The sequence below is a fragment of the Geotrypetes seraphini genome, chromosome 1 (genome assembly GCF_902459505.1).
Source record: "Geotrypetes seraphini chromosome 1, aGeoSer1.1, whole genome shotgun sequence".
NCBI classification, from domain to species: domain Eukaryota; kingdom Metazoa; phylum Chordata; class Amphibia; order Gymnophiona; family Dermophiidae; genus Geotrypetes; species Geotrypetes seraphini.
The window spans coordinates 150692406-150714997 of NC_047084.1; the positions used below are offsets into that span (position 1 = coordinate 150692406).

A 22592-nucleotide genomic window follows, 5' to 3' on the forward strand; every position below is an offset into this window, starting at 1 on the left:
ATTTATTCTGGTCTGGAGTTAAATAAGCAAAAGTCTTTGGCACTCCCCACTCTTTTAGAGGTGAGACACACTTGGCCGGGTGATTTTCCCTTACAATGGGCGACTTCTTCCTTGACATATTTGGGAGTAATTATCCCCCAAAATTTGAATAGACTCTATTCAGCAAATATAATACCCTTGCTTCATCGAACCTCTAGTACATTGAATAGCTGGCGTACATTTCCCATTTCCCTATCCGGCCGAATAGCTCTCTATAACATGATGGTAGTGCCTCAATGGACATATGTCCTACAAATGCTCCCTATCATGTTAACCACACCTCACATTGCACTTCATAGATCCCATCTATCTAAATATTTATGGCAGGGTAAAAGAGCGAGGATTTCTTTGGCTAAGTTAATGCTTCCTGTGGATCGAGGGGGGTTGGGCTTACTATGTATATCTCGGTTTAACCTTGCATGCCAAGTACGTCATATACATGACTGGTTCTGTAACACTTCTGATTTTTCTCTACCTGTGATTGAATGTTTTTCCTTACAGCCATATCATTTTAGCTATCTTCTCCATGTTCCTCAGTTACCTGACTTACCTCAGCTGCAGTCCCATCCACTTTTACCAGCGATGTGCACAGCATGGAAGTTGTTGTGCAAGGGATTGCAGATTTCTCCGCATCATACACCTTGCCTTCCATTAGTTGGAAATGGGGACTTCCTACCTGGCATGGATTCCGCAGTGTTCAGACGTTGGTCCCGCGAGGGCCTTCAATATGTGTCACAGACCATACAAGATAATGGTTCTCCGCTCTCCTTCAGTGACCTACAAACAAAGTTTCGTCTATCGTCTATGGACTGGTTCACGTATCAACAGCTTAAACATTATTTACAGTTCTTGACTCCGGCGAGGTTACAGGAGGATGTGCAAGACAGACTGCAAGAAGCGATTGCACTTACAGCTCCTGAGTCCATGTCCCTCCGATTCTACCACAAGTGGCTACAGGAACGGGCGGGTGAATTAGACTTTTTCGCTTTGGCTCAGAGGTGGTCTGATGACCTCCAATTGCCCATCTCTGCAGATGTGATTCGCAGAGGCATTCGCTCGGGAAAGGCCACTACTGTGTCCTCGATTGAGAGGGAACGGAATTATAAATTTATACTGAGAGCCTTCTGTACACCCAAGAGGGCACATGTGATAGGGATAAGTGCGGACCACTGTTGCCGGAAATGTGCTGGTCCTCTGGCATCGTTTGGACATATGTTTTGGTCTTGCCCCATGATATCTTCATTTTGGATACAGTTAGTGTCTTTGGTGGCACGACTTTGGAATTGCTCTTGGAGACTACACCCAAACTTCCTTTTCACGATGCAGATTTGATTTCATCCACCTAGACCAGGTTGTGCAGCTTTCTTCCGGAAAACTGTGTTGCTGGGACGGAAATGTATCTTGTTGCAATGGCTTTCACCACAACCTCTGACCGTCCCCCAATGGAGAGCATTAATGTTACACCAAATGTTACTGGAACGTCGTGAAGTGATGGACTTGTCGACTAAAGCTGGACGATTGTACTCCCAATGTTGGTACCCTTTTAGCTTGACTTTTACACCTTACGTTCAAAACCAAATTTGGGGTACTTAATTGATTTCGTTTTTCCCTTTTTGCTTTATCTAAATTAGACTTGTTACCGCTGCTGCCAGGGTGGGAGGGAGGGTGGGAGGGGGGTTGGTTGGTTGGGTGGGTGGGGATTGGCTTTGTGCGATATTTGAAAATTGTGCTATGTTTTGTTCATTGCTATGTTTGTGATTCAATAAAAACGATTTACACAAAAAAAAAACACCACGAACACCTTCTCTCTCACCAAGCAGTCCTAAGGGGAAAAGACCTAGACCAACTGCTTTCGCCCACTACATACGGGGAATTCAGGAAACGCCTAAAAACATACCTGTTCCAGAAATACCTAAACAATTGACCCGCTCTCCCTCTCCCTCCCCCCTCCCTATTCCACCTGAACTTAAAGCACTGTTATAAATATAATCTGTTATCTTCATCTTATCGTAACTTTACGTTGTTATTTATCCCCAACAGGTCCTGTCGGACATTACTAAATGTACATACTAAAATGTACATATTACATTTTCGTTCAGCAAATTGTATTTCTATACTATTGCCTCCTGAGGTCTCTGATCTCTGTATTTCCTCTGAATATCTACTTATTGTATTTCGCTGAATGTCCAGCACTCTTGATTGTAAACCGCCTAGAAGTCGCAAGATTGTGGCGGTATAGAAGAATAAAATTATTATTATTATTATTACCAGTGTACCAGATCCTCCAACTTAGTAATTGGCAAAAACCATGGTCAATATCCACGGCTTCCAAGCGCCTGGAGATCAAATACAAGGTGCAAAAAGCCCCTGGGCATGATTCCCTTCAGCTGCCTCACCATTCTATGGTTTCAGAGTCAGCCATTAAAAAGGGTAAGGCTTCCAGATCCATAACTAATGCTCCTCCTGGTAAGGATTGTCTCTTGGACTCTACAGGACGCGAGGTCTACCAGGGTGCTATGCTCTCCGCCAGAATTATGGCTCCAGATTTTACATTTTCAGCACTCAATTTTACAACAGCTGGAATCAGCCACACCTGAGTCCATTCCCAATTTACAGGTAGCTCTTCAGGAATCTACTTACCATTTAATTAAAACAAACTACGACTCCTATGACATGATCACCAGGACAGCAGCTGTGGCCATAGTTGCCAGAAGCACTCATGGCTGAAGGCATCAAATCATAGGGGAGATCTTCATGACAGACTAACGGATGTTCCTTGCTTGGGAGACGGCCTTTTTGGCGCAAAGGTGAAAGACACCGTTTCTCAACTGAAGGAGGATTCCTCAGTCAGCCGAGAACTTTTGGTTACTCCCTTGGATCAGTCTAACGAATTTTGTCGCCCTTCTTCTAATTATCCCTACAGAAGAACATATCAACCACAACAGTTCTTCCAGCAATATTATTCAAGGAGACGTTTTACACCTTATGCCAGAGCTCATTTGCACGTGCGCAGACATCTCAGTATGTACCTAGAGAACGTTCTCGGGCGGTAAGCAGCAGGCCGTCTCTCAACCCCTGACACTCAAGCCTGCTCCTAGTTTTTGACCATCTTCCAGTAGGGGGGCAGCTAACACAATTTTACTCAATTTGGCAGCAGATCATAACAGACCAATGGATCCTCAATATTTTGCTTCAGGGGTATTGACTAAATTTCCAATCCCGTACCCTGCCTTCCAGAGCTCCACCTCCATCCACAGTTCCTCCTCATGTGTCTCAATTGGCAGCAGAAATCTCACTTCTTCTCCAAAACAATACCATAGAAGAAGTACCACCCATTCAGCTCAATCAGGGTTTCTACTCCCCAAGAAGACACAGGGCCTTCGTCCACTACTCGACCTCAAACCTCTCAATGTCTGCCTCAAAAGGGAAAAGTTCAGAATGCTCTTCCTTTCGGTGATTCTGCCTCTCCTTCATCAGCACGATTGGTTAGCTGTCCTAGATTTCATGGATGCTTACACACATGTTCCCATTCATCCTTCCCATTGTAAATTCCTCAGTTTCAAATTTCTCATTCACCATTTCCAATACAAGGTCCTACCATTTGGCCTCTGTCAGCCCTATGAGTATTCACGAAATGCCTGGCAGTGGTAGCTGCACATTTAAGGACACATCATATAGTGTTTCCATACCTGGACGATTGGCTGTTACTATCTCATTCCAAGGACCGTCTTCTTTTCACCATTCAAACCACAGTACATACCTTGCAAAGCCTGGGCTTCATCATCAACTTCGGAAAGTCCAAACTCACTCCAGTGCGTACCCTAACTTTTATCGGAGCACTTCAGGACAACACCGCTACAAGGGCCTATCTGCCTCAAGAAAGACATCATGCAATCATACGATTTGCAACCCAAGCCAGACAGTCAACTCTTTTACCAGCTTGAGAGATTTTGCCACTGCTAGACCACCTGGCAGCCTAGCTTGCATTGGTGCCGTGTGCCAGACTCCACATGTGCCCTTTGTAATGGCATCTCAAATTGCACTGGAACCAGCGTCGTCTATACCTGCTGTCATAGCTGATACCTCTTCTCTTCTCCCTCCCGTCCTCCCCCTTCTAAATCCTTGCCCCTCTCTATAAGTTGCCTTGAGCCTGCCTAGGTATGAGCGACACAGAAATAGAAGATTAGATTAGATTCCCCTGCCGTCCAACATCAGACTCCCTTCTGTGGTGGATTCACTCCACCTCCCTTCAGGCAGGATGTCCTTTTCAGCTCCCACCGCCTTCTCTAACCATCACCACCGATGCTTCTGCTCAGGGGTGGGGAGCACACCTCAACCATCTTTGCACGCAAGGTCAGTTGACATCATCTGAGCAGTCCCTTCACATCAATCATCTGGAACTCAGAGCAGTGTTCTATGCACTTCAAGCTTTTCGACACTGGATAGGTCACAAGAATATTCTCATTTAGACCAGCAACCAGGTCCTGGACCTGTTGGGCCGCTGCGTGAGCGGACTGCTGGGCACGATGGACCTCGGGTCTGACCCAGTGGAGGCATTGCTTATGTATATAAAGAAACAGAACAGTTCCGGATCCCTCAAACTATGCAGAGAAGCATACTCTGGTCCTGCGCCCTGACACTTGGCATTGATCTCCATGCAGTCTACATTCCAGGAGATTAGAATATCCTCAGCAGGAAACTCAACCCACACGAATGGGCCCTCAATCCTGTAGTAGTAATATCCATTTTTCATCTCCAGAATGCTTTAGAAAGTGTCAGCAGACAATGCACATCTCATTCTCATTGCACAGAGGTGGCCCAGACAAGTCTAGTTTCCAGTGTTTCTGGATCTACTGGATGCAATCCCAGTACCCTTGGATGACCATCCATCTCTTCTGTCTCAACACGACGGCCAGCTGCTACATCCCAATCTCTGCAGTCTTGAGTCTCATGGCTGTAAGGTTTATCCCCCGATATGTAAGGTTGGAGGGGTAATGTTGAAGTGGCCTTACAATCCGCCAGGTCCCGGGTTCGATACCCTCGTTGAAGATTCAGTAGAAAGTAAAATTACTGACAAAGACCGCTAAGAGTGCTTGCAGAAATAAGCTTAATATTACAGAAAAGCAGAATTTTATAAAGATACATCAAGTATTACAATTAATGAGAGAGAAAAGACAGTTTACCTGCCTTAACAGAGTCCAGAGGAAAGAGAGAGAGGGGAGGGGTGATGTTCCAGACAGAGAAGCATGATGCTCCAGGGAGAGCAAAGGGGGAGGGGAGTTCTAATCTTCCATTTTTTTTAGACATTTGAGGCTTGGTCTAACAATAGAATCTATTGAAGTTAAGTACCCCTATCTTTTGTAAACTGTTTGAAACAATGGTGAATAAGGTGAGTGAGGTGTGAGAGACTGGAGAAGAATAGAGGGAGAACCTGTCCCTTACAGACTGGAGTCAAATGTAATTTCCAGTTTCACTCTGACAATGGTTTCTGATTTACCTTAACTATCTGTGCTAGAACATGCAGCTGAGCTTATTGTATATCTTAGGCGGCGCCTCTTAAGCGCCAGACATTAACACATCTTAGCTGTCTTTAGCACCTCTTAGCTGTACCAAGGTCCTTTGTTACCTTTAAGCACTAATGTAATTTAGGCTGTCTAAGGCTGTTTGCAATGACATGCTCTAAGATCAGACATAAATGATATGATCTCCCATAGGCCTTTGCTGACATTGGTTATTCCAACTGAAAATGCTGAAGCTGACAACAGCGTGGAAATTGAGAGCTCACTCCTAACTGATTTCCTGCTTTCCCAGTCTGTGAACAAAGTCCTTCTTGCAGCATGACGACCTGCTACTCAGAAATCATATGCAGCAAACTGGAAATATTTTTTAGTATGGGCTCAGGATCATGGTTTACAATTGCTCCATTGCCCGCTGGACCATGTCTTCACATATCTCCTGCATTTGTCTGATTTAAGGCTCAAGATGAACTCAGTCAGACTTCATTTACTAGCAATTTCAGCATACCATTTGTTGGTCAACAGTAAACCAATCTCACAATACCCTCTCATGGCATGGTTCCTGAGGGATCTCAACAATCTTAGACCTCCATTGAAAACCCCTACTCCATCTTGGGACCTCAATGTAGTGCTAGATCAATTGATGTTGGAGTCCTTCGAACCACTGGGTTCTGCCTCTCTCGCTTTCCTTTCTTGGAAGACAGTCTTCCTGGTAGCACTCACGTCAGCCAGAAGAGTAAGTGAGCTTCAAGCCTTAGTTACTTACTATCTGTACTTACAATTTTTTCCTAACAAAGTACATCTACAAACTTATCCGAAGTTCTTAATTAAGGTGGTTTCAGATTTCCATCTCAACCAAAGCATCACTTTGCCTTCCTTTTTTTCCATCTCCACACACCTCTGAGACAGAGGAAATACTTGGATTGCAGAAGAGCACTGCTTTTTTACCTCAAAGCAACTTCTGATCTCAAGAAATCCTCTCAGTTATTCGTGTCTTACTATTCACCTACCTGTGGCCACCCTGCAACTAAGAGAGCACTTTCAGCTTGGATCTCATCCATTTTTACTACACAAGAGCTCATTGCAGCGGCTTCAATTGCAAACTTGAGGTCCATCCCAATCCAGGACATTTGCAAGGCAGCTACCTGGTCGTCTGTACATACTTTTACCAAACACTACTGATTAGACCAAGGTTTGGCTCAAGACGTTTGCTTTGGACAATCAATTTTACATAACCTCTTTGCATTATAAACTGTTTCCACCTATCGTATACTTCTTCAGCTTGGGACTCACCAATCAAGTGGGGCTGCATATCACCTGCCTGTCTCCGGAGAAAGCAAGGTTGCTTACCTGTACCAGGCATTCTCTGTAGACAGCAGGGGAATGCAGCCACAGTTGCCTGCCCACCATCCCCTCATCGCTTTGCTAGAGAATAAACTGACAGAAGAAGGTGTGGGGGCTCGAGGAGTAGGCAATCCTGCACATGCTCAGTAAGCTCAAAAGCTTACTATAGCTATGAGAGAGAGTACCGACGTCATTGGCGCAGTCAGAGACTTCACCAATCAAGTATGGCTGCATTCCTCTGCCGTCTACAGAGAACATTTGTTACAGGTAAGCAACCTTGCTATCTCAACCAGCGAACAGAATCTTGCAGAAAACTACACTTTTCCTCTGCTCCTCACACTTGGCTGAGGAACACAGTGCCCCCTACAGATTTTTATTTCTGCAAACAAACTGTGCAAAAGTGCTTCTGATTTGCTTTTCTTATTTTTTTTTGCTTCAGTTCATTCTTTTTCAGTGGATTTGGTGCCTTGAGTCCCCTTTTGGAGGGGTTATCTGCCTAGGAAAGGAAGCAGTTTCTGTGGAGTCAGACTGCAGTTTCATGGGGCAAGCTTTGGGTGGACCTGTGGAGCCAGCTTTCTGTGTGCCATGTCTTGGTTCAGGGTCCATTCCCCTTTGGAGCAAGCTTGCCTTCTGACGTCAGAGGCTTAAGTGCAGGCTGTACAGTATGTGCCCTGTGTAAAAGCCTTTGGGGTATCGGGGCGCAGGCTGCATTTTCCCATGCCCAGTTGTGTGGCCAGATTCTGAGGGGGTGGAGGTTTTGGTCAAGGTCTGTCCAACTGGTAGCCCAAAGATCCTGAAGATTGGACTGTTTGGAGCAAGTTTGAGGCAGAAATTATTTTCCCTGCACTTCAGCTGCAGAGACAGCTGATAGGCAAGGCACATTGGAGACGGTGAGTACAGTTCCATTACTCCCATTGGGGAGGGGGTATCTAAACATGTTTTTTCTTTTTCGTCCCTCTATACTGACACAGAGCTGATGGGTTATAATGCACCTCTGCTAGCAGGTGGAGACTGAAACACAAACTTTTAACTGTAGTTTAGTGAGCTGTGCAGTGTATTTTAGTGGGCTGTGCAGTCCCAAGTACAATCAGTCTGTTCTCAGTCTCCAGCAGAAGGAGGTGGTAAGCCTGTGCAGTATTTATCTGGTTTAGTGTAGAATTTTGCTTAAATTGGCCGCCTTGTCCCTGTTTATGGTGCCAGGTTGAGCATCGGGGATCCTTTCAGGGGGTCCATTCGACCTCGTGGGTGCCACACTTGACTGGTCGAGTCCCTCCACCCATTTCCCCCATCTCCCCAAATTTTATTTTAGAGGTGCTTCAGCTGTAAGCCTTACCACCCAATACAGGCAAGGCACATAGCTTTGAGAGCCAGTGGGGTCTGTTCAAGTGTAAATTAAAGTTGTATTAAAAGAAAAAAAAGTCCTGAGGCAGTTCCAGTCTGAAGGAAAACCTTCAATTAAGGTTAATTTAATTTTATTGCTAATCGGCACACAGGGATTTCCTCAGCTGCCGACGGTCAGGGAAATAAGGTTTATGCCAGGACAAGCAGGCAGTATATTCTCACTTATGGGTGACGTCACTGATGGACCCCCCCCGGTACGGACCACTTTAAAAGTGCATCGCTACTTTAAGAATTTAGAAAGTTTGTGATAGCCTGAACTGCGCATGCGCGAGTGCCTTCCCGCCCGATGTAGGGTGCGCAGTCCCTCAGTTTCTTAGTTTCCGTGGAGTTAAGAAGATGCGTCTCTTTCAACGGCTGTTGAAACTTTTTCTTGCTGCCTTCCCGCTCTCGCGGATCTCTGACTTTTCAGTCAGTTTTGTTTTTTTATTTTATTCTTTTTTCATTAAAAAAAAAATTTGGTTTTCTCTCTGTTGCGGGTTCGGCCTGGCGGGGCCTGTTTGAACACCTTGGCCTCGGTTTTTAATTTAGCCGAGGCCATCTTTTCTTCAATGTCCCGCCCGCAGACGGGGTTTCAAAAAGTGTGGACATTGTACTCGCCCCATTTCTGTGACCGACCTGCATCGCTGGTGTCTCCAGTTCTTGGGGCCCGAGCACCTTCCTGAAACCTGTTCCCGCTGTTCGATTCTGCAGAAGAGGACTCTTAAGAACCACCCGATTCAGCAGCATCTCCTCTTCAGTGTTGCAATGGAGGGCGATCCGACACCACTGCTGACGGCGGCACCAGCTAAATCGACATGGGGGAACCATCTTTGGTGTCGAACACTTCAGTGGGTAAGCTGGCTAAGAAGCCTTCCCCCACCCCCTCTGGGCCTCAGGTCAAAATAGAAGTGAGCCAAGTCTTGCCGACCTCTAGAAGACCCAAGAAACGCTCTGCTTCGATCTCAGTGAATACCTCGACATCGGCCTCCTCATTTGCAAAGATCTACAGGGAGAACTCTGCCTTTTGTTCCTCTGTGTTACGGGCTGGTCCAGTCAGCCTGCCCTAGATTTCTGGGACTGCTTTTGTATATCCCACTTGTCCAGAATAACACACCTAATATTGCACTGGAAAAAGAGATTGTCCTTACCTTGATAATATCTTTTTCAGTAGATAGGTGTGTCATCCTGGACCCATTCCCTGTCCTTCCTTCACCTGCCTACTTTCTTATTCTATTTATTCTTCTCCAAGTTTGTATCTTGGATACCAGTCAGCCCTTTGGGCCCTGAAGAATTTTGTATAATATATTCTTAGCATCTACAGGGGTACTACCTGAGTTCCTTTGATGCTTCTGTTGGCTGCTATTTGGTCGTTGAGTGTTCAAGTGTTGTTATGTTTGAGCAAAACAGTTGATTTGTTTGGGAAATTTTCCATTGTTGTCCTTCACATAATTTCAATGGCGCTCTTGCATGCTTAGGTATTAACTGCAGGTGGCAGTATAGCTCCTGGTGAAATAGAAGGATTACAGAAAAAAATCTAAAATGGATTCCTTCTGCATATGGCTCGTGGCCATGGGGAGATAACCTGCTTGTTCAGAATGACACACATATCTAAAGAAAAAGATATTATCAAGGTAAGGACATAATCTCTTTTTAGTGTGACGAGATATTCTGTGCACATTATTTAAGTCATCTGAATTTTACAGAATACAGTAGAGACTTTTATAATTAAGAATTTATTACTTGTAAATTGTGACTTGAAAGCTGATCAGAATGTTACTTTTGTAGGTGTTACGACCTTTCCTCCTCCGTCGTATTAAGGCTGATGTAGAAAAGAGTTTACCTCCCAAGAAGGAAATCAAAATCTATGTTGGTCTCAGCAAAATGCAAAGAGAATGGTAAAGCTGTGGTATCTGTTCTTTGACATTTTTAAATTTTATTCTTTTTAGTAGCCATTTTATTACATGAAACTTTAGATTTTTGTTTTGATGAAAACTTTTTTTTTTCTTTTGATACATATTGTCAGTGTTGAAATTTAATATAAATACACTTAAATGAGCAAATGTGCCATTGATAAGAATGTGATTTATTGATACTGGCTTTCTAACTTCTTGTAGGATAAAATGTAAATACCAAACAGCATAGAAAACTTATTCTTATACAGTTTTTAATTTGTGTGGTACTGCTTTGCTTTAGGTATACCAAGATCTTGATGAAAGACATAGATATATTGAATTCATCAGGAAAAATGGACAAAATGCGACTTCTGAATATCCTGATGCAGTTGCGGAAATGTTGCAACCATCCTTATCTGTTTGATGGTGCTGAACCTGGTCCCCCATACACAACTGATATGCACTTAGTAACAAATGGGGGAAAAATGGTGGTGTTGAACAAACTACTACCTAAACTGAAGGAGCAAGGTACATGAATAATCTGTCATAAGTCAGTTCTCTGAAAATAAGTGATTAATTCAGCCTATTCTTTTTTCAGCTTGAAAACTCCTCCTATATGTCCTAGTCCATCACAAGTCCTCTACGAATTAGAGAGACCCATTCAGAATATTGGCGTAATAGGTTTCAGTGCAAGGCTTAGAGGAATGTTCATAAAATGTTATCAAATACAATAGTGGGAAATATGACTGTAATATTTGGATTAGAAAAATGTTTAGTAAAAAGCTGGTAAAATATTGCCCTTACTAAGAAAGTGAATAGCTAGTGTTCCAGTGCTGCTTAAACTTTTTAAATGTTTTTAGCAGTGTGCATTTTTTCCTCACCAACTCAATTTATAAAATTAATATTCTTTAGCAACTCTCCAGACCGGCATAAGTTAATCTTACAAGTGGGCAATATCTCATCATGACCAGCAGGTGGAAACTGAGACAAAACTTTGGAATAGCACATATCATATGTCTTCTCCCTAATTACCTCAGTCTTCTCTCAGTCCTCCAGCAGGTGTGGTGAGCTGTACCCATCTCCCTTGGTAGGGCCATTGGAATTTGTTTAGGACTTCTGTCCCCTTTTTAGTGCCAGATTAAGCACTTGGGTAGACCCTGTTTGTGGGTCCGTCCGCCCTCGGGGGTGTCAAACCCGATGGGTCGTGTGCTGCCTCCCCCACCTTTCCTCCACCTCCCCAACATTTTTTTAGAGGTGCCTCAACGGTAAGCCTTACCCCCTGGTCTAAAGGGTTGTTTTCCCTTTAAATATGCTGTAAATTACTGTATTTTTCAACTAACCGGCACTTTTCTTTTAGCTAGTTCGCTTATGGAGCAATTGAGCACTTCTTGGGGGAAGAGGTGCTCAATTTGGTCCAGACGCGAGGTACTCGCAGCCAGCCTGAAAACAGCTGTTCGGGCCGGTGCGGTGGAGAAGCCTCGTTGGCAGCGAGCGCTGGCTTCCAGGGCTCCCCGCCGCTAGTGCCTCACGAGCCGGCAGCAGTTTGCAGGGAAGCCCGGTCTTCACCTGCCGCCCACAGAGGGATTTCCTATCAGCTGTTTTCTTTTGCCTGCCTGCCTGCTTTAGCAGCTAGGATAGTTCAGGCTTCCCAGCTGCTACAGGCCTTGGAGAGGTTGTTTTTGGCAGGAACTTCACCATTTTTAACGGCAGGCCCCTCCATTTTGTCTGCAACCTCAGGTGACCTTCCCCCTGTATTGGAAAAACAGGGGCAGGTTTCTGCTGGGTCCCCTGCTGTGGCAGGGAGTCCTATGGGACCCCCGGAGGTTTTTTCCCCTGATTTAATTTTTGCTTTGTGCAGAGCCTATTTTCAGATGGCTGGGGGTCCCATGTGTGCCGAGGGGGGTCCTTCCGCACCCCCTGTGGCTTTGCCTCCCTCTACGCCTTTGGTGTCCCCTTTTCCTTCTCCCTCGTCCAAGCGCCTGAGGGCGGCTGGGATGATGAATTATGGTCGGAGGAATCAAAGTGGCAAAAATGCCAAATAGGATCTTAAACGCAATATAAATGCACTTACATTGAATTCTGAGATACACTGGAAGCCAATGTGATCAAATTTACTCTTACCCAAAATAAGTTTAGCTGCAGTGTTCTGTATTAATTGAAGTCTCTGCAGACTGACCTTTGAAAGACCCAAATACACTGAATTGCAGTAATCCAACCTTGACAAAATGATTGATTGAACCAATACAGAGAAGTGTTGTCGGTGAAAAAGTGCTCTCTTCTTAGGGGGATCCACGCTGCCCGCTCTTTTCCTATATATCAGGTATTTGGGATCTCATCCTGGCACAGTGGAATACACTGGAGGCACCATTTCGGTTTGTGCGCTCCATGGCTCATTTGTATCCCATCTCGGAGGAGGATAGGGCTACCTTGAAGTCGCCAGTGGTGGACGTGGTGGTCTCAGTGATTGCTAAGTGGCATACCATGCTTGTCGAGGGCGGTTCTGCCTCACAGGACTCTGAGGAGCGTAAGTTGGAGACCATTCTTAAACAGAATTTTGATGTCTCTGCCTTGGGGGTCCAGGCAGCTATTTGTGGGGGGCTGGTGGCTCGGGCTGTGTTTCCTGGATCATGAGTCTGATCCTTGGTGGATCAGGAGGTGGCACAGATTGAGATGGCTGCCTCGTTCCTCTCGGATGCCCTTTATGACTTTGTGCGGATGTCTGCCAAGTCTATGGCTTTTGGAGTGGTTGCGCGTCGTACCTTGTGGCTTGTGCTTGGTCAGCGGATGCAGAATAGTAACAAAACCCAAAAATGGGAGATGCAAAAACACTGAAGAGAACAGATCTCCCAAAACCCCAAGAAATGGAACTAGATAAGGGGGAGAGACAATCTATAGAGTGGTTATTGTGCTGACACTCAGAAAACTGAGTAAGATAGTTTCGAATGATTAAGATTAAGAGAGCCCTCAGTCACACAGCATCCCTCCGGGAGCCCCCAGAAGTAATGGCTGTCCCTGGCTTACACCCAAAAAGGTGTTAACTGTGAAACATCCCCGGGCTCTCTGTGGAATTTTTAGTGATAAATAACACACAAAAAGTGCTGAAGGTGCAAAACTTAATCAAAAAACTTAATCAAAAACACACTCTACAGATAAAATTGTCTCTACCCCTTATCCAAGGGGCCCGAACATAAAGTTCAAACATCCAAATCCAACTATGCAAAAGCCAACTGGAAGTACTTAGCTTCTCTGTGGATAACGCAGCCAGCAGATAACCAGTTCGTCCTATGGGACTCCGTTTCGGGGGTGAACACCCCCTTCTTCAGGAACGGCTGAGCTGAGTTGTAGCCCCCAAATCGTCAGGCTACAACAGTTTGGCAGAGCGGAAAATGGCTACAACTCAGCTCAGCCGTTCCTGAAGAAGGGGGTGTTCACCCCTGAAACAGAGTCCCATAGGAAATTATATGGACTCAAGGGGAAAAGATTCCACATATGGTGTGTCTCGAAGGGAGAAGACCCACTCACCTGCCAAGTCCCAGAAGTACTCCAATATTTACTTAACCTATCAACGGCAGGCCTCAGAACATCCTCCATCAGGGTCCATTTGAATGCCATATCAGCCTTCCACAACTGCATCGATGACAGGACCCTAGCCACACATCCCCTAGTGTCCATGTTCATGAAAGGCCTAGCAAACCTGCACCCTCCCCCCCCCGGTAAGCCGCCCACCATCAGCATGGGACCTTGGCATCATCCTCCGCATCCACCTGGAAAACTGTTTTTCTTTAGCACTCTCCAGACCAGTAGAGGTTAACTTTACGATTGGGTATATATCTAATCATGACCAGCAGGTGGAGACTGAAAACAAAACTTTGGGACAGTATATCCTAGCCCCTCCTCTCTATTTCCCTCAGTCTTCTTTCAGTCTCCAGCAGGTGTTGAGTGATCTGTACCCATCTCCCTTGGTAGGGCTGTTGGAATTTGTTTAGGGGTTTATTGTCCCTGTTTTTAGCCGGACGGAGCTTGGACGGACTCTGTTTGGGGGTTCGTCCGACCTCGGGGGTGTCAAACCCGGCGGGTCACGAGCGGGGTCCCTCCCCCCACTTCCTCCACCTCCCCATATTTTTTTAGAGGAGCCTCAGCAGTAAGCCTTGCCCCCTAAATCAAGCAAGGCATATTGCTTCGAGAGCCTGTGGAGTCTGTTCTGTAAAAAAAAAAAAAAAAAAAAAAAAAATCCTGAGGTAGTGCTGGTCTGGAGGGTTGTTTCCCTTTAAGAAAACTGTATTTTACTGTATTTTTTCATGTAACCAGCACTTTTTTATAGCTAGGTCGCGTATGGAGCAATTGTGCCCTTCTCCGGGGGAGTAGGCCACAATTTTAGTCCAGCCGCGAGGCACTCGCGGCCGGCCTGAACTCGGCGGTTTGGGTCGGTGAGGTGGTGGAGCTCCGTCGGCAGCGGCTGCAGGCGCCCAGAGCTCCCCGCCGATGGTGCCTCGCGAGTCGGCTTGGAGCAGTGGGGAAGCCCGGTCTTCCACAACCGCCCACGGAGGGATTCCCCGAAGGATTCCCTCTCAGCTGATTTTTTGACAGCTGATGCCGGCTTGCCTGCTTTAGCGGCTGAGACTATTCAGGTTTCTCAGCCGCTTCAGGCTATGGAGGGAGCTTTTTTGGCGGGAAAACCGCCATCTTCTCTGTCTGGCCCCTCCATTTTGTCTTCCACCTCAGGTGACCTTCCCCCTGTTTTGTCTATGCAGGGGCAGGTTTCTGCTGGGTCCCCTGCTGTGGCAGGGAGTCCCTTGGGACCCTCGGGGGGTTTTTCCCCTGATTTTTTCTTTTCATTATGCAAAGCCTATTTTCAGGCGGCTGGGGGTCCCGGTTGCGCCCAGGGGGTCTCGGGGGGTGGGGTTTCCTCCGCGCTCCCTGCGGCTTTGCCTCTCTCGTCTGACGTGACGTCCCCTCCGCCGCCTCTCTTGTCCAAGCGTCCGCGGGTGTCGTGGGACGAGGATTTGTGGTCGGAGGAACGTGTCGGTCTGGAGGAGGACCTGGACCCTTCTGAGGATTTCCAGGACCCTCTGGAGGGGACGGAAGCTGGCGGCGGGTTGTCGGGTTTCCCGTTCTCCAGTGACGAGGCGTCCGTGGTGCGCCTTTTTCAGAGAGATGAGCTGCCTGACCTTATTCAACAGGTTTCTTCGGCTTTGCGTTTTGAGGACGCGCCGCCGGAGACTCCGCGTGTGGGGGACCCTCTGTTACGAGGGATCCGGTCCGTTTCCCGCTCTTTTCCTATGCATCAGGATATTCGGGATATTATTCTTGAGCAGTGGAAAACGCCGGAGACGCCGTTTCGGCTGGCGCGCAGCATGGCTCGCCTGTTTCCCATTCCTGAAGGGGATCGGGCTACGTTAGCTTCGCCAGTCGTGGATGCGGTGGTCTCGGCTATTTCCAAGCGGCATACCGTGCCTGTTGAGGGCGGTTCTGCCTTGCGGGACTCTGAGGAGCGCAAATTGGAGACCATCCTTAAGCAAAATTTTCAAGTCTCTGCCTTTGGGGTCCAGGCGGCTATTTGTGGGGGACTGGTCGCTCGCGCCGTGTTTCGGTGGGCGGAGCGGGTCTTGGATCGAGAGTCTGACGACTGGTCTCTGGTGGATCAGGAGGTAGCGAAGATTGAGATGGCTGCCTCATTCCTCTCGGATGCTCTGTATGACTTGGTGCGGATCTCGGCTAAGTCCATGGCTTTTGGCGTGGCCGCAAGGCGTGTGTTGTGGCTGCGCGCTTGGGCGGCGGATGCTGCGTCCAAAGCTAAGCTTACTAAATTTCCCTTTCGGGGGTCGTTTTTATTTGGAGAGGACTTGGATAAGTTGATTCAGACTCTGTTGGACTCGAAAGTTCCCCGTTTGCCGGAGGACCGTGCCCGCCCGGCGTCTCGGGGTGGTGCGGCCCGGGGGCGTTTGCGGGAATTTCGCAAGTATCGCCCTGGGCGTGGGGCTGCTTCTTTCCAGTCTCCGGGGTTTTCCCGGGGTCGGTTCTTCCAGCGCATGCAGCCCTTTCGGGGGGCCCGTCGGGGGGCAGGGAATCCCTCCGCCGGTTCCCCCGCTTCCCGTCCTGCACAATGACGCCTTGCCGGCGCCCCCCTTGGTTCCGGTGGGGGCCCGGCTGCGCGACTTTTTTCCCAAATGGGCCGAGATCACGTCCGATCAGTGGGTCCTGGAGGTGGTGCGGGACGGTTATGCCCTGGAGTTCGCCCGCTCTCTGCCGGATTTTTTCCTCGCTTCTCCATGTCAGACTCCTGGGAAGACGCTGGCGTTTCGCCAGACCCTTCAGCGCTTGCTAGATCTCAGGGCAGTAGTTCCGGTGCCCCCCCCGGAGTGGGGCACGGGCAGGTACTCCATTTACTTTGTGGTGCCCAAGAAGGAGGGGACTTTTCGGCCCATCCTCGATTTGAAAGGGGTCAACAGGGCTCTCAAGGTTCCCTCTTTCCGTATGGAAACGCTGCGGTCGGTCATTCTGGCGGTTCAGCCGGGGGAGTTTCTCACTTCTCTCGATCTGACGGAGGCCTACTTGCATGTTCCTATTCGGGCCTCTCATCAGCGTTTCCTGCGCTTTGCGATCTTGGGTCGGCACTATCAGTTCTGTGCGCTTCCCTTTGGGCTGGCCACGGCTCCCCGGACGTTCACCAAGGTGATGGTGGTCGTCGCGGCAGCCTTGCGGTCGGAGGGCATCCTGGTACACCCCTACCTGGACGACTGGTTAATTCGGGCCAAGTCGTTGCAGGAAAGCTCCCGGGTTACGGCTCGGGTGGTGGAGTTTCTCCGGTCGCTGGGCTGGGTGGTCAACCTTTCCAAGAGTCGGTTGGTTCCGGCTCAGCGTCTGGAGTACCTCGGGGTGCTGTTCGACACCTCCTTGGGGAAGGTCTTCCTCCCAGAGGCCCGGGTGAGCAAATTGCAGTCTCAGATTCGCCTGCTTTTGGCGTCCCGGTGTCCTCGGGCGCGAGATTTCCTCCAGGTCCTGGGGTCGATGGCGGCGTCCCTGGACGTGGTGAGGTGGGCGCGGGCCCACATGCGTCCTCTCCAGTATGCTCTGCTCCGGAGGTGGTCTCCCCAGAGGCACGGGATGGATGTTCCGGTTCCCCTGCGAGGCTTGGCGCGCTGCAGTCTGCGTTGGTGGCTCCGGACCCCTCACCTAGTTCAGGGGGTGGGTCTGGATCTTCCGCAGTGGACGGTGCTCCTTACGGATGCGAGTCTCCTGGGTTGGGGGGCCCAGTGCCTGGGTCACTCAGCTCAGGGAACCTGGTCCACGGAGGAGGCCTCCTGGTCGATCAACGTGTTGGAGACCAGGGCGGTCCGGCTGGCGCTGTTGGCTTTCCACTCCCTTTTGTTGGGCAAGTCGGTCAGAGTCCTGTCGGACAATGCCACGGCGGTGGCTTATGTCAATCGTCAGGGGGGCACCAAGAGCACTCTGGTGGCGCAGGAGGCGGCTCGGCTCATGGTTTGGGCGGAGTCGCATCTTCTGGACCTCTCGGCCTCTCACATTGCCGGGGTAGAAAACGTTCAGGCGGACTTCCTCAGTCGTCACTTCTTGGATCCGGGAGAGTGGTGTCTCGGCGCCGAGGCATTTCAGCTGCTAGTGCGTGCTTGGGGGCAGCCCCTGATAGATCTGTTGGCTACAAGTGGCAACGCCAAAGTACCCCGCTTCTTCAGTCGTCGCAGGGACGGTCTGGCCGAGGGTCTGGATGCTCTGGTCCAACCGTGGCCAACGGAGGGGCTGTTGTATGTGTTCCCTCCTTGGCCATTAGTGGGCAGAGTACTGCTTCGCGTTGTTCGCCATCCGGGGCTGGTGGTTTTGGTGGCTCCGGATTGGCCTCGTCGTCCGTGGTATGCGGATCTGGTGAGGCATCTGGTGGCGGATCCTCTTCCGCTGCCTCTCGGGTGCGATCTTCTGACGCAGGGTCCCATTCCCATGTTCGACCCGTCTCCCTTTTGTCTTACGGCTTGGCTCTTGAAAGGGGCCGCCTGAGTAAGAAGGGATATTCCGACAAGGTGATCTCTACACTTTTGGGGTCCCGGAGGCTTTCTACCTCTCGGGCTTATGTACGGGTTTGGCGTCTTTTTGAGGAATGGTGCCGAGCGCGGGGAGTGGTCTCCTTTCGCGCTTCTCTACCTAACATTCTAGAGTTTTTGCAGGATGGCCTGGATAGGGGCCTGGCCTGGTCTTCTCTTCGGGTTCATCTGGCGGCCCTGTCGGCTTTTCGGGGGCTGGTGACAGGTCAGCGTTTGTCAGCCATTCCTGATGTGATTCGCTTTCTTAGGGCGGCCAAGTTGCTCAGGCCTCCCATAAGGCCCTCGGTTCCCTCTTGGGATCTCAATCTGGTTCTCTCTGTTCTAGTGCGCCCTCCTTTCGAGCCGTTGGATGGCTGTTCGTTGAAGGACCTTACGCTGAAGTCGGTCTTTTTGGTGGCCATTACTTCCGCTAGACGGGTGTCGGAGCTACAGGCTTTTTCTTGTAGGGCTCCCTTCCTGGAGTTTTCGAAGGAGCGGGTTGTTTTGCGGCCTGTTCCTTCCTTTCTGCCGAAGGTAGTTTCTCCTTTTCATGTCAATCAATCGGTGGTCCTCCCGGTCTTGGGTAGTCGGGAGGGTTCTTCTGAGCAACGACAGCTGCGCAAGTTGGATGTCGGTCGGGTCCTCCATGCTTATGTGCAGCGGACCCGGGAGTTTCGGAGCTCCGATCATCTCTTTGTGCTTCTGGCGGGTCCTCGGCGGGGGGCTGGCGCTTCTAAGGCTACTATTGCGCGCTGGATCAAGGAGATGATTGCTTCCGCTTATCTTCTGAGTCAGAAGCCGGTTCCGGAGTTTCTCAAGGCTCATTCCACTAGGGGTCAGGCGGCTTCTTGGGCTGAGTCGTCGCTTGTGCCTCCGGTGGATATTTGTAAGGCTGCGGTTTGGTCCTCCTTGCATTCTTTTGTTCGGCATTATCGGGTAGATGTTCAGGCGCGTCGGGACGCGGTGTTCGGTGAACGTGTACTGGTATCGGCCCTTCGGGGGTCCCGCCCGTGAGGGGACTGCTTTGGTACGTCCCAATCGTAAAGTTAACCTCTACTGGTCTGGAGAGTGCTAAAGAAGGAGAAATTAGGTTCTTACCTGCTAATTTACGTTCTTTTAGCTTCTCCAGACCAGTAGAGGTCCCCACCCTGTCTGTTGTTGTTGTTGTCGGGGCTGTTGCGCGGGCAGTTTTTGGTTTTTGCTGCGGGTTCTAGTATTTTTCTAGGGCCGGGGAGTATTGAAGAACAGCGGCTGTGGCTCGGCTGGCTTAGCTGGCGAGCTGTGGGGACCTTCTTCCTTCGGGAATTTCTCCTCTGCATTTTCCAACAGCATTTTTGGGTATGTTATTTGTTACTCCTTTCGGAGTATTGTTTTTTCTCTCTGTTGTTTTCCAGTTCTTGGTTCTGCTTGGCTATTCGGCAGACTGAGGGAAATAGAGAGGAGGGGCTAGGATATACTGTCCCAAAGTTTTGTTTTCAGTCTCCACCTGCTGGTCATGATTAGATATATACCCAATCGTAAAGTTAACCTCTACTGGTCTGGAGAAGCTAAAAGAAAGTAAATTAGCAGGTAAGAACCTAATTTCTCCTTCTCATCACCATCACATCAGCGAGCTCCAGGCCCTGGCTATGTACCCACCATACACACAGATCCTTCACGACTACGCAGTACTGAGAACTCACCCAAAGGTAGTCTCACCTTTTCACATAAACCAATCAATAGTGCTCCCCTCCTTCTGTCCGGGACCACATGCCAATGACATGAAGCAACTCCTTCAAACCTTGGACTGCACCCGCGCCCACTCTCTGGGTGAAGAACTTCCTTACGTTCATATGGAATCTATCCCCTTTTAACTTTAGAGAATGCTCTCTTGTTCCCTCTACCTTGGAGAGGGTGAACAACCTGTCTTTATCTACTAAGTCTATTCCCTTCATTATCTTGAATGTTTCGATCATGTCTCCTCTGTCTCCTCTTTTCAAGGTAGAAGAGGATAAGTTTCTCTAATCTCTCACTGTACGGCAACTCCTCCAGCCCCTTAACCATTTTAATTGCTCTTCTCTGGACCCTTTCGAGTAGTACTATGTCCTTCTTCATGTACGGTGACCAGTGCTGGACGCAGTATTTCAGATGAGGGCATACCATGGCCTGGTACAGCGACATGAAAATCTTCCCTGATCTGTTTGTGATCCCACTAATCATTCCTAGCATTCTGTTCGCCCTTTTCGCCGCCACCATGCATTGTGCAGACGGCTTCATTGACTTGTCTACCTTGGAAAGAAAGCACAGCTTTTTCTTTCAAGAGAAAAAAAAAACCTCCCACAGAGCTTACTTACTTGCAACCAGGTCAAAGACCAACGCCCTAACTGAGACCAGCCCTACCTGAGTACGTTCTGGTTCAGCAGGAACTTGTCTAACTTTGTCTTGAATCCCTGGAGGGTTTTTCCCCTATGACAGACTCTGGAAGAGAGTTCCAGTTCTCTACCAGTTCTTCTTCACCCAGAGAGTGGTAGAGAACTGGAACCCTCTTCCAGAGTCTGTCATAGGGGAAAACGCCCTCCAGGGATTCAAGACAAAGTTAGACAAGTTCCTGCTGAACCGGAACGTACTCAGGTTGGGCTGGTCTCAGGGCGCTGGTCTTTGACCTGAGGGCCGCCGCATGAGCGGACTGCTGGGCAAGATGGACCACTGGTCTGACCCAGCAGCGGCAGTTCTTATCCTATATAATAAAACGCTAGCCGCACATGCGCACTCCTGCCTGCGTGCTTCCGTGATCCGTAGGTCCATGGCAGGCAGGAGAGCGGATGCGCGGTTAGGGCCCACACTGGAGCGCTGTGGCCGACCCAGGATCGTGGGAGGATGCGCCGCGCAAAGTGCTGCACACGTACTGGAGGGGGAGGGACATACCGGTTCTGCACATACCGGCACAAACCTCCCTCCAGCGTTGGCAGCCGCAGCACGCTAAACAGGCTGCTTCGGGCTTTCTCCTGCAGTTGAGTCCCTCTGCCGCGTCACTGATGACGTCATCAATGACGCGACAGAAGGACTCAATGGTAGAAGAAAGCCGTGAACCAGCCTGTTTAGCGTGCTGCGGCTGCCAACGCTGGAGGGAGGTTTGATATTAAAGTCATCTTGCTGGGAGGGTCGCAGAGTCAGCGGGGGTTGGGCTGGGAGGGGAGAGAAGCGTCTGCCTCGGGTGCTTCAGGCAGCAGCAGCGTTTTCAATTCGCTGCTGTTGCTGGCTTCAGGCCTTCCTCTCTGGCCGGTCCTGCCTACTTCCTGTTTTCATGAAGACAGGACCGGCCAGAGAGAAAGACCTGAAGCCAGCAACAGCAATGAATTGTGAATGCTGCTGCTGACCAATGAAGTAGTTAAATGAGGAAAGGGAGCAGAGGGGGAGAGAATGGCTTGGAGGGAAGGAGGAAGGTATGCCAGACCAAGGGAAAAGGAAGGAGGAGATGGAGAGAGGACATATGGAACAGAGAGAGAGAGGGCGGACACTGGATGGAAAGAGAAGAGAGGGGCAAGACAGAGGGTGAACAGTAGATGGAAGGGGTAGAGAGAGGGAGACACACCGAATGGAAGTGTGGAGGATAGGGGGAGCAGACGTTGGAAGGAAGTGGGGAGGAGAAAGAAAAAAGGCCACATGCAGGATTGAGGGAAGAGGATAGAGTTAGAAATAAAGATAGACAGACAGGGGGCCAGGGAGAGACACAGACAGAAAGAATGACTGCGTCCAAGGAGAGAGAGACAAATTTAAAAAAACAAAACAAAACAGACAGACAGACATCTACTCTAGCACCCGTTAATGTAACGGGCTAAAACACTAGTGTTCTTATATTCAGTCAATTTTTCTTTCTGTTCTGGTTCAAGACTCAATTTCCAAGCAGTCCTGTGACAATGGCAGTTGTAATGAGAGTTCATCTGTGCCCATCGGTTCTCCAAACTGAGCACGGTATAGCTAGTCCCAACAGCGGTTCCTTTTCAGCCATTTCACAGCATGTTCTGATGGCGGCCCTCTGGGGGCCCCACCCATGATGGGTACTACTTTGGTACGTCCCATCAGTGAACTGCACCGATCTGGAGAGGTGCTAAAGAGGGAGAAATAAGGTTCTTACCTACTAATTTTCTTTTTTTTAGACTCTTCAGACCGGTACAGTCCCCCACCCTGTCTGCCTGTTTGTTCTTGCAGGAAGCGTGTGAATTTTTCTGCGGGTTCTAGTATTTTTCTTGGGTCGAATCGCTTAAAGAACAGCGGCTATGGCTCAGCTGGTATTGCTTGCGAAATGCGGGGACATTTGCGGAAGGGGCTTTATGCAATTTCCAACAGTATTGCTCTATGCTAGTTGTTATTCCTGTTCGGAGTATTACTGTTCTACTTAGGACTTAGTTCTG

At 48.9% G+C, this 22592-nt stretch overlaps 1 protein-coding gene across 4 annotated transcripts in view; it reads left to right on the forward strand.

Annotated features, from left to right (window-relative positions):
- SMARCA5 (SWI/SNF related, matrix associated, actin dependent regulator of chromatin, subfamily a, member 5) overlaps positions 1 to 22592 on the forward strand; it is a 436858-nt gene that overhangs the window by 165499 nt on the left and 248767 nt on the right. For all 4 annotated transcript variants that reach the window (XM_033939984.1, XM_033939968.1, XM_033939959.1 and 1 more), the window contains 2 exons: positions 10065 to 10174; positions 10473 to 10699. In XM_033939984.1, the coding sequence (XP_033795875.1) occupies positions 10065 to 10174; positions 10473 to 10699 (337 nt within the window). The remainder of the gene's footprint in view (positions 1 to 10064; positions 10175 to 10472; positions 10700 to 22592) is intronic.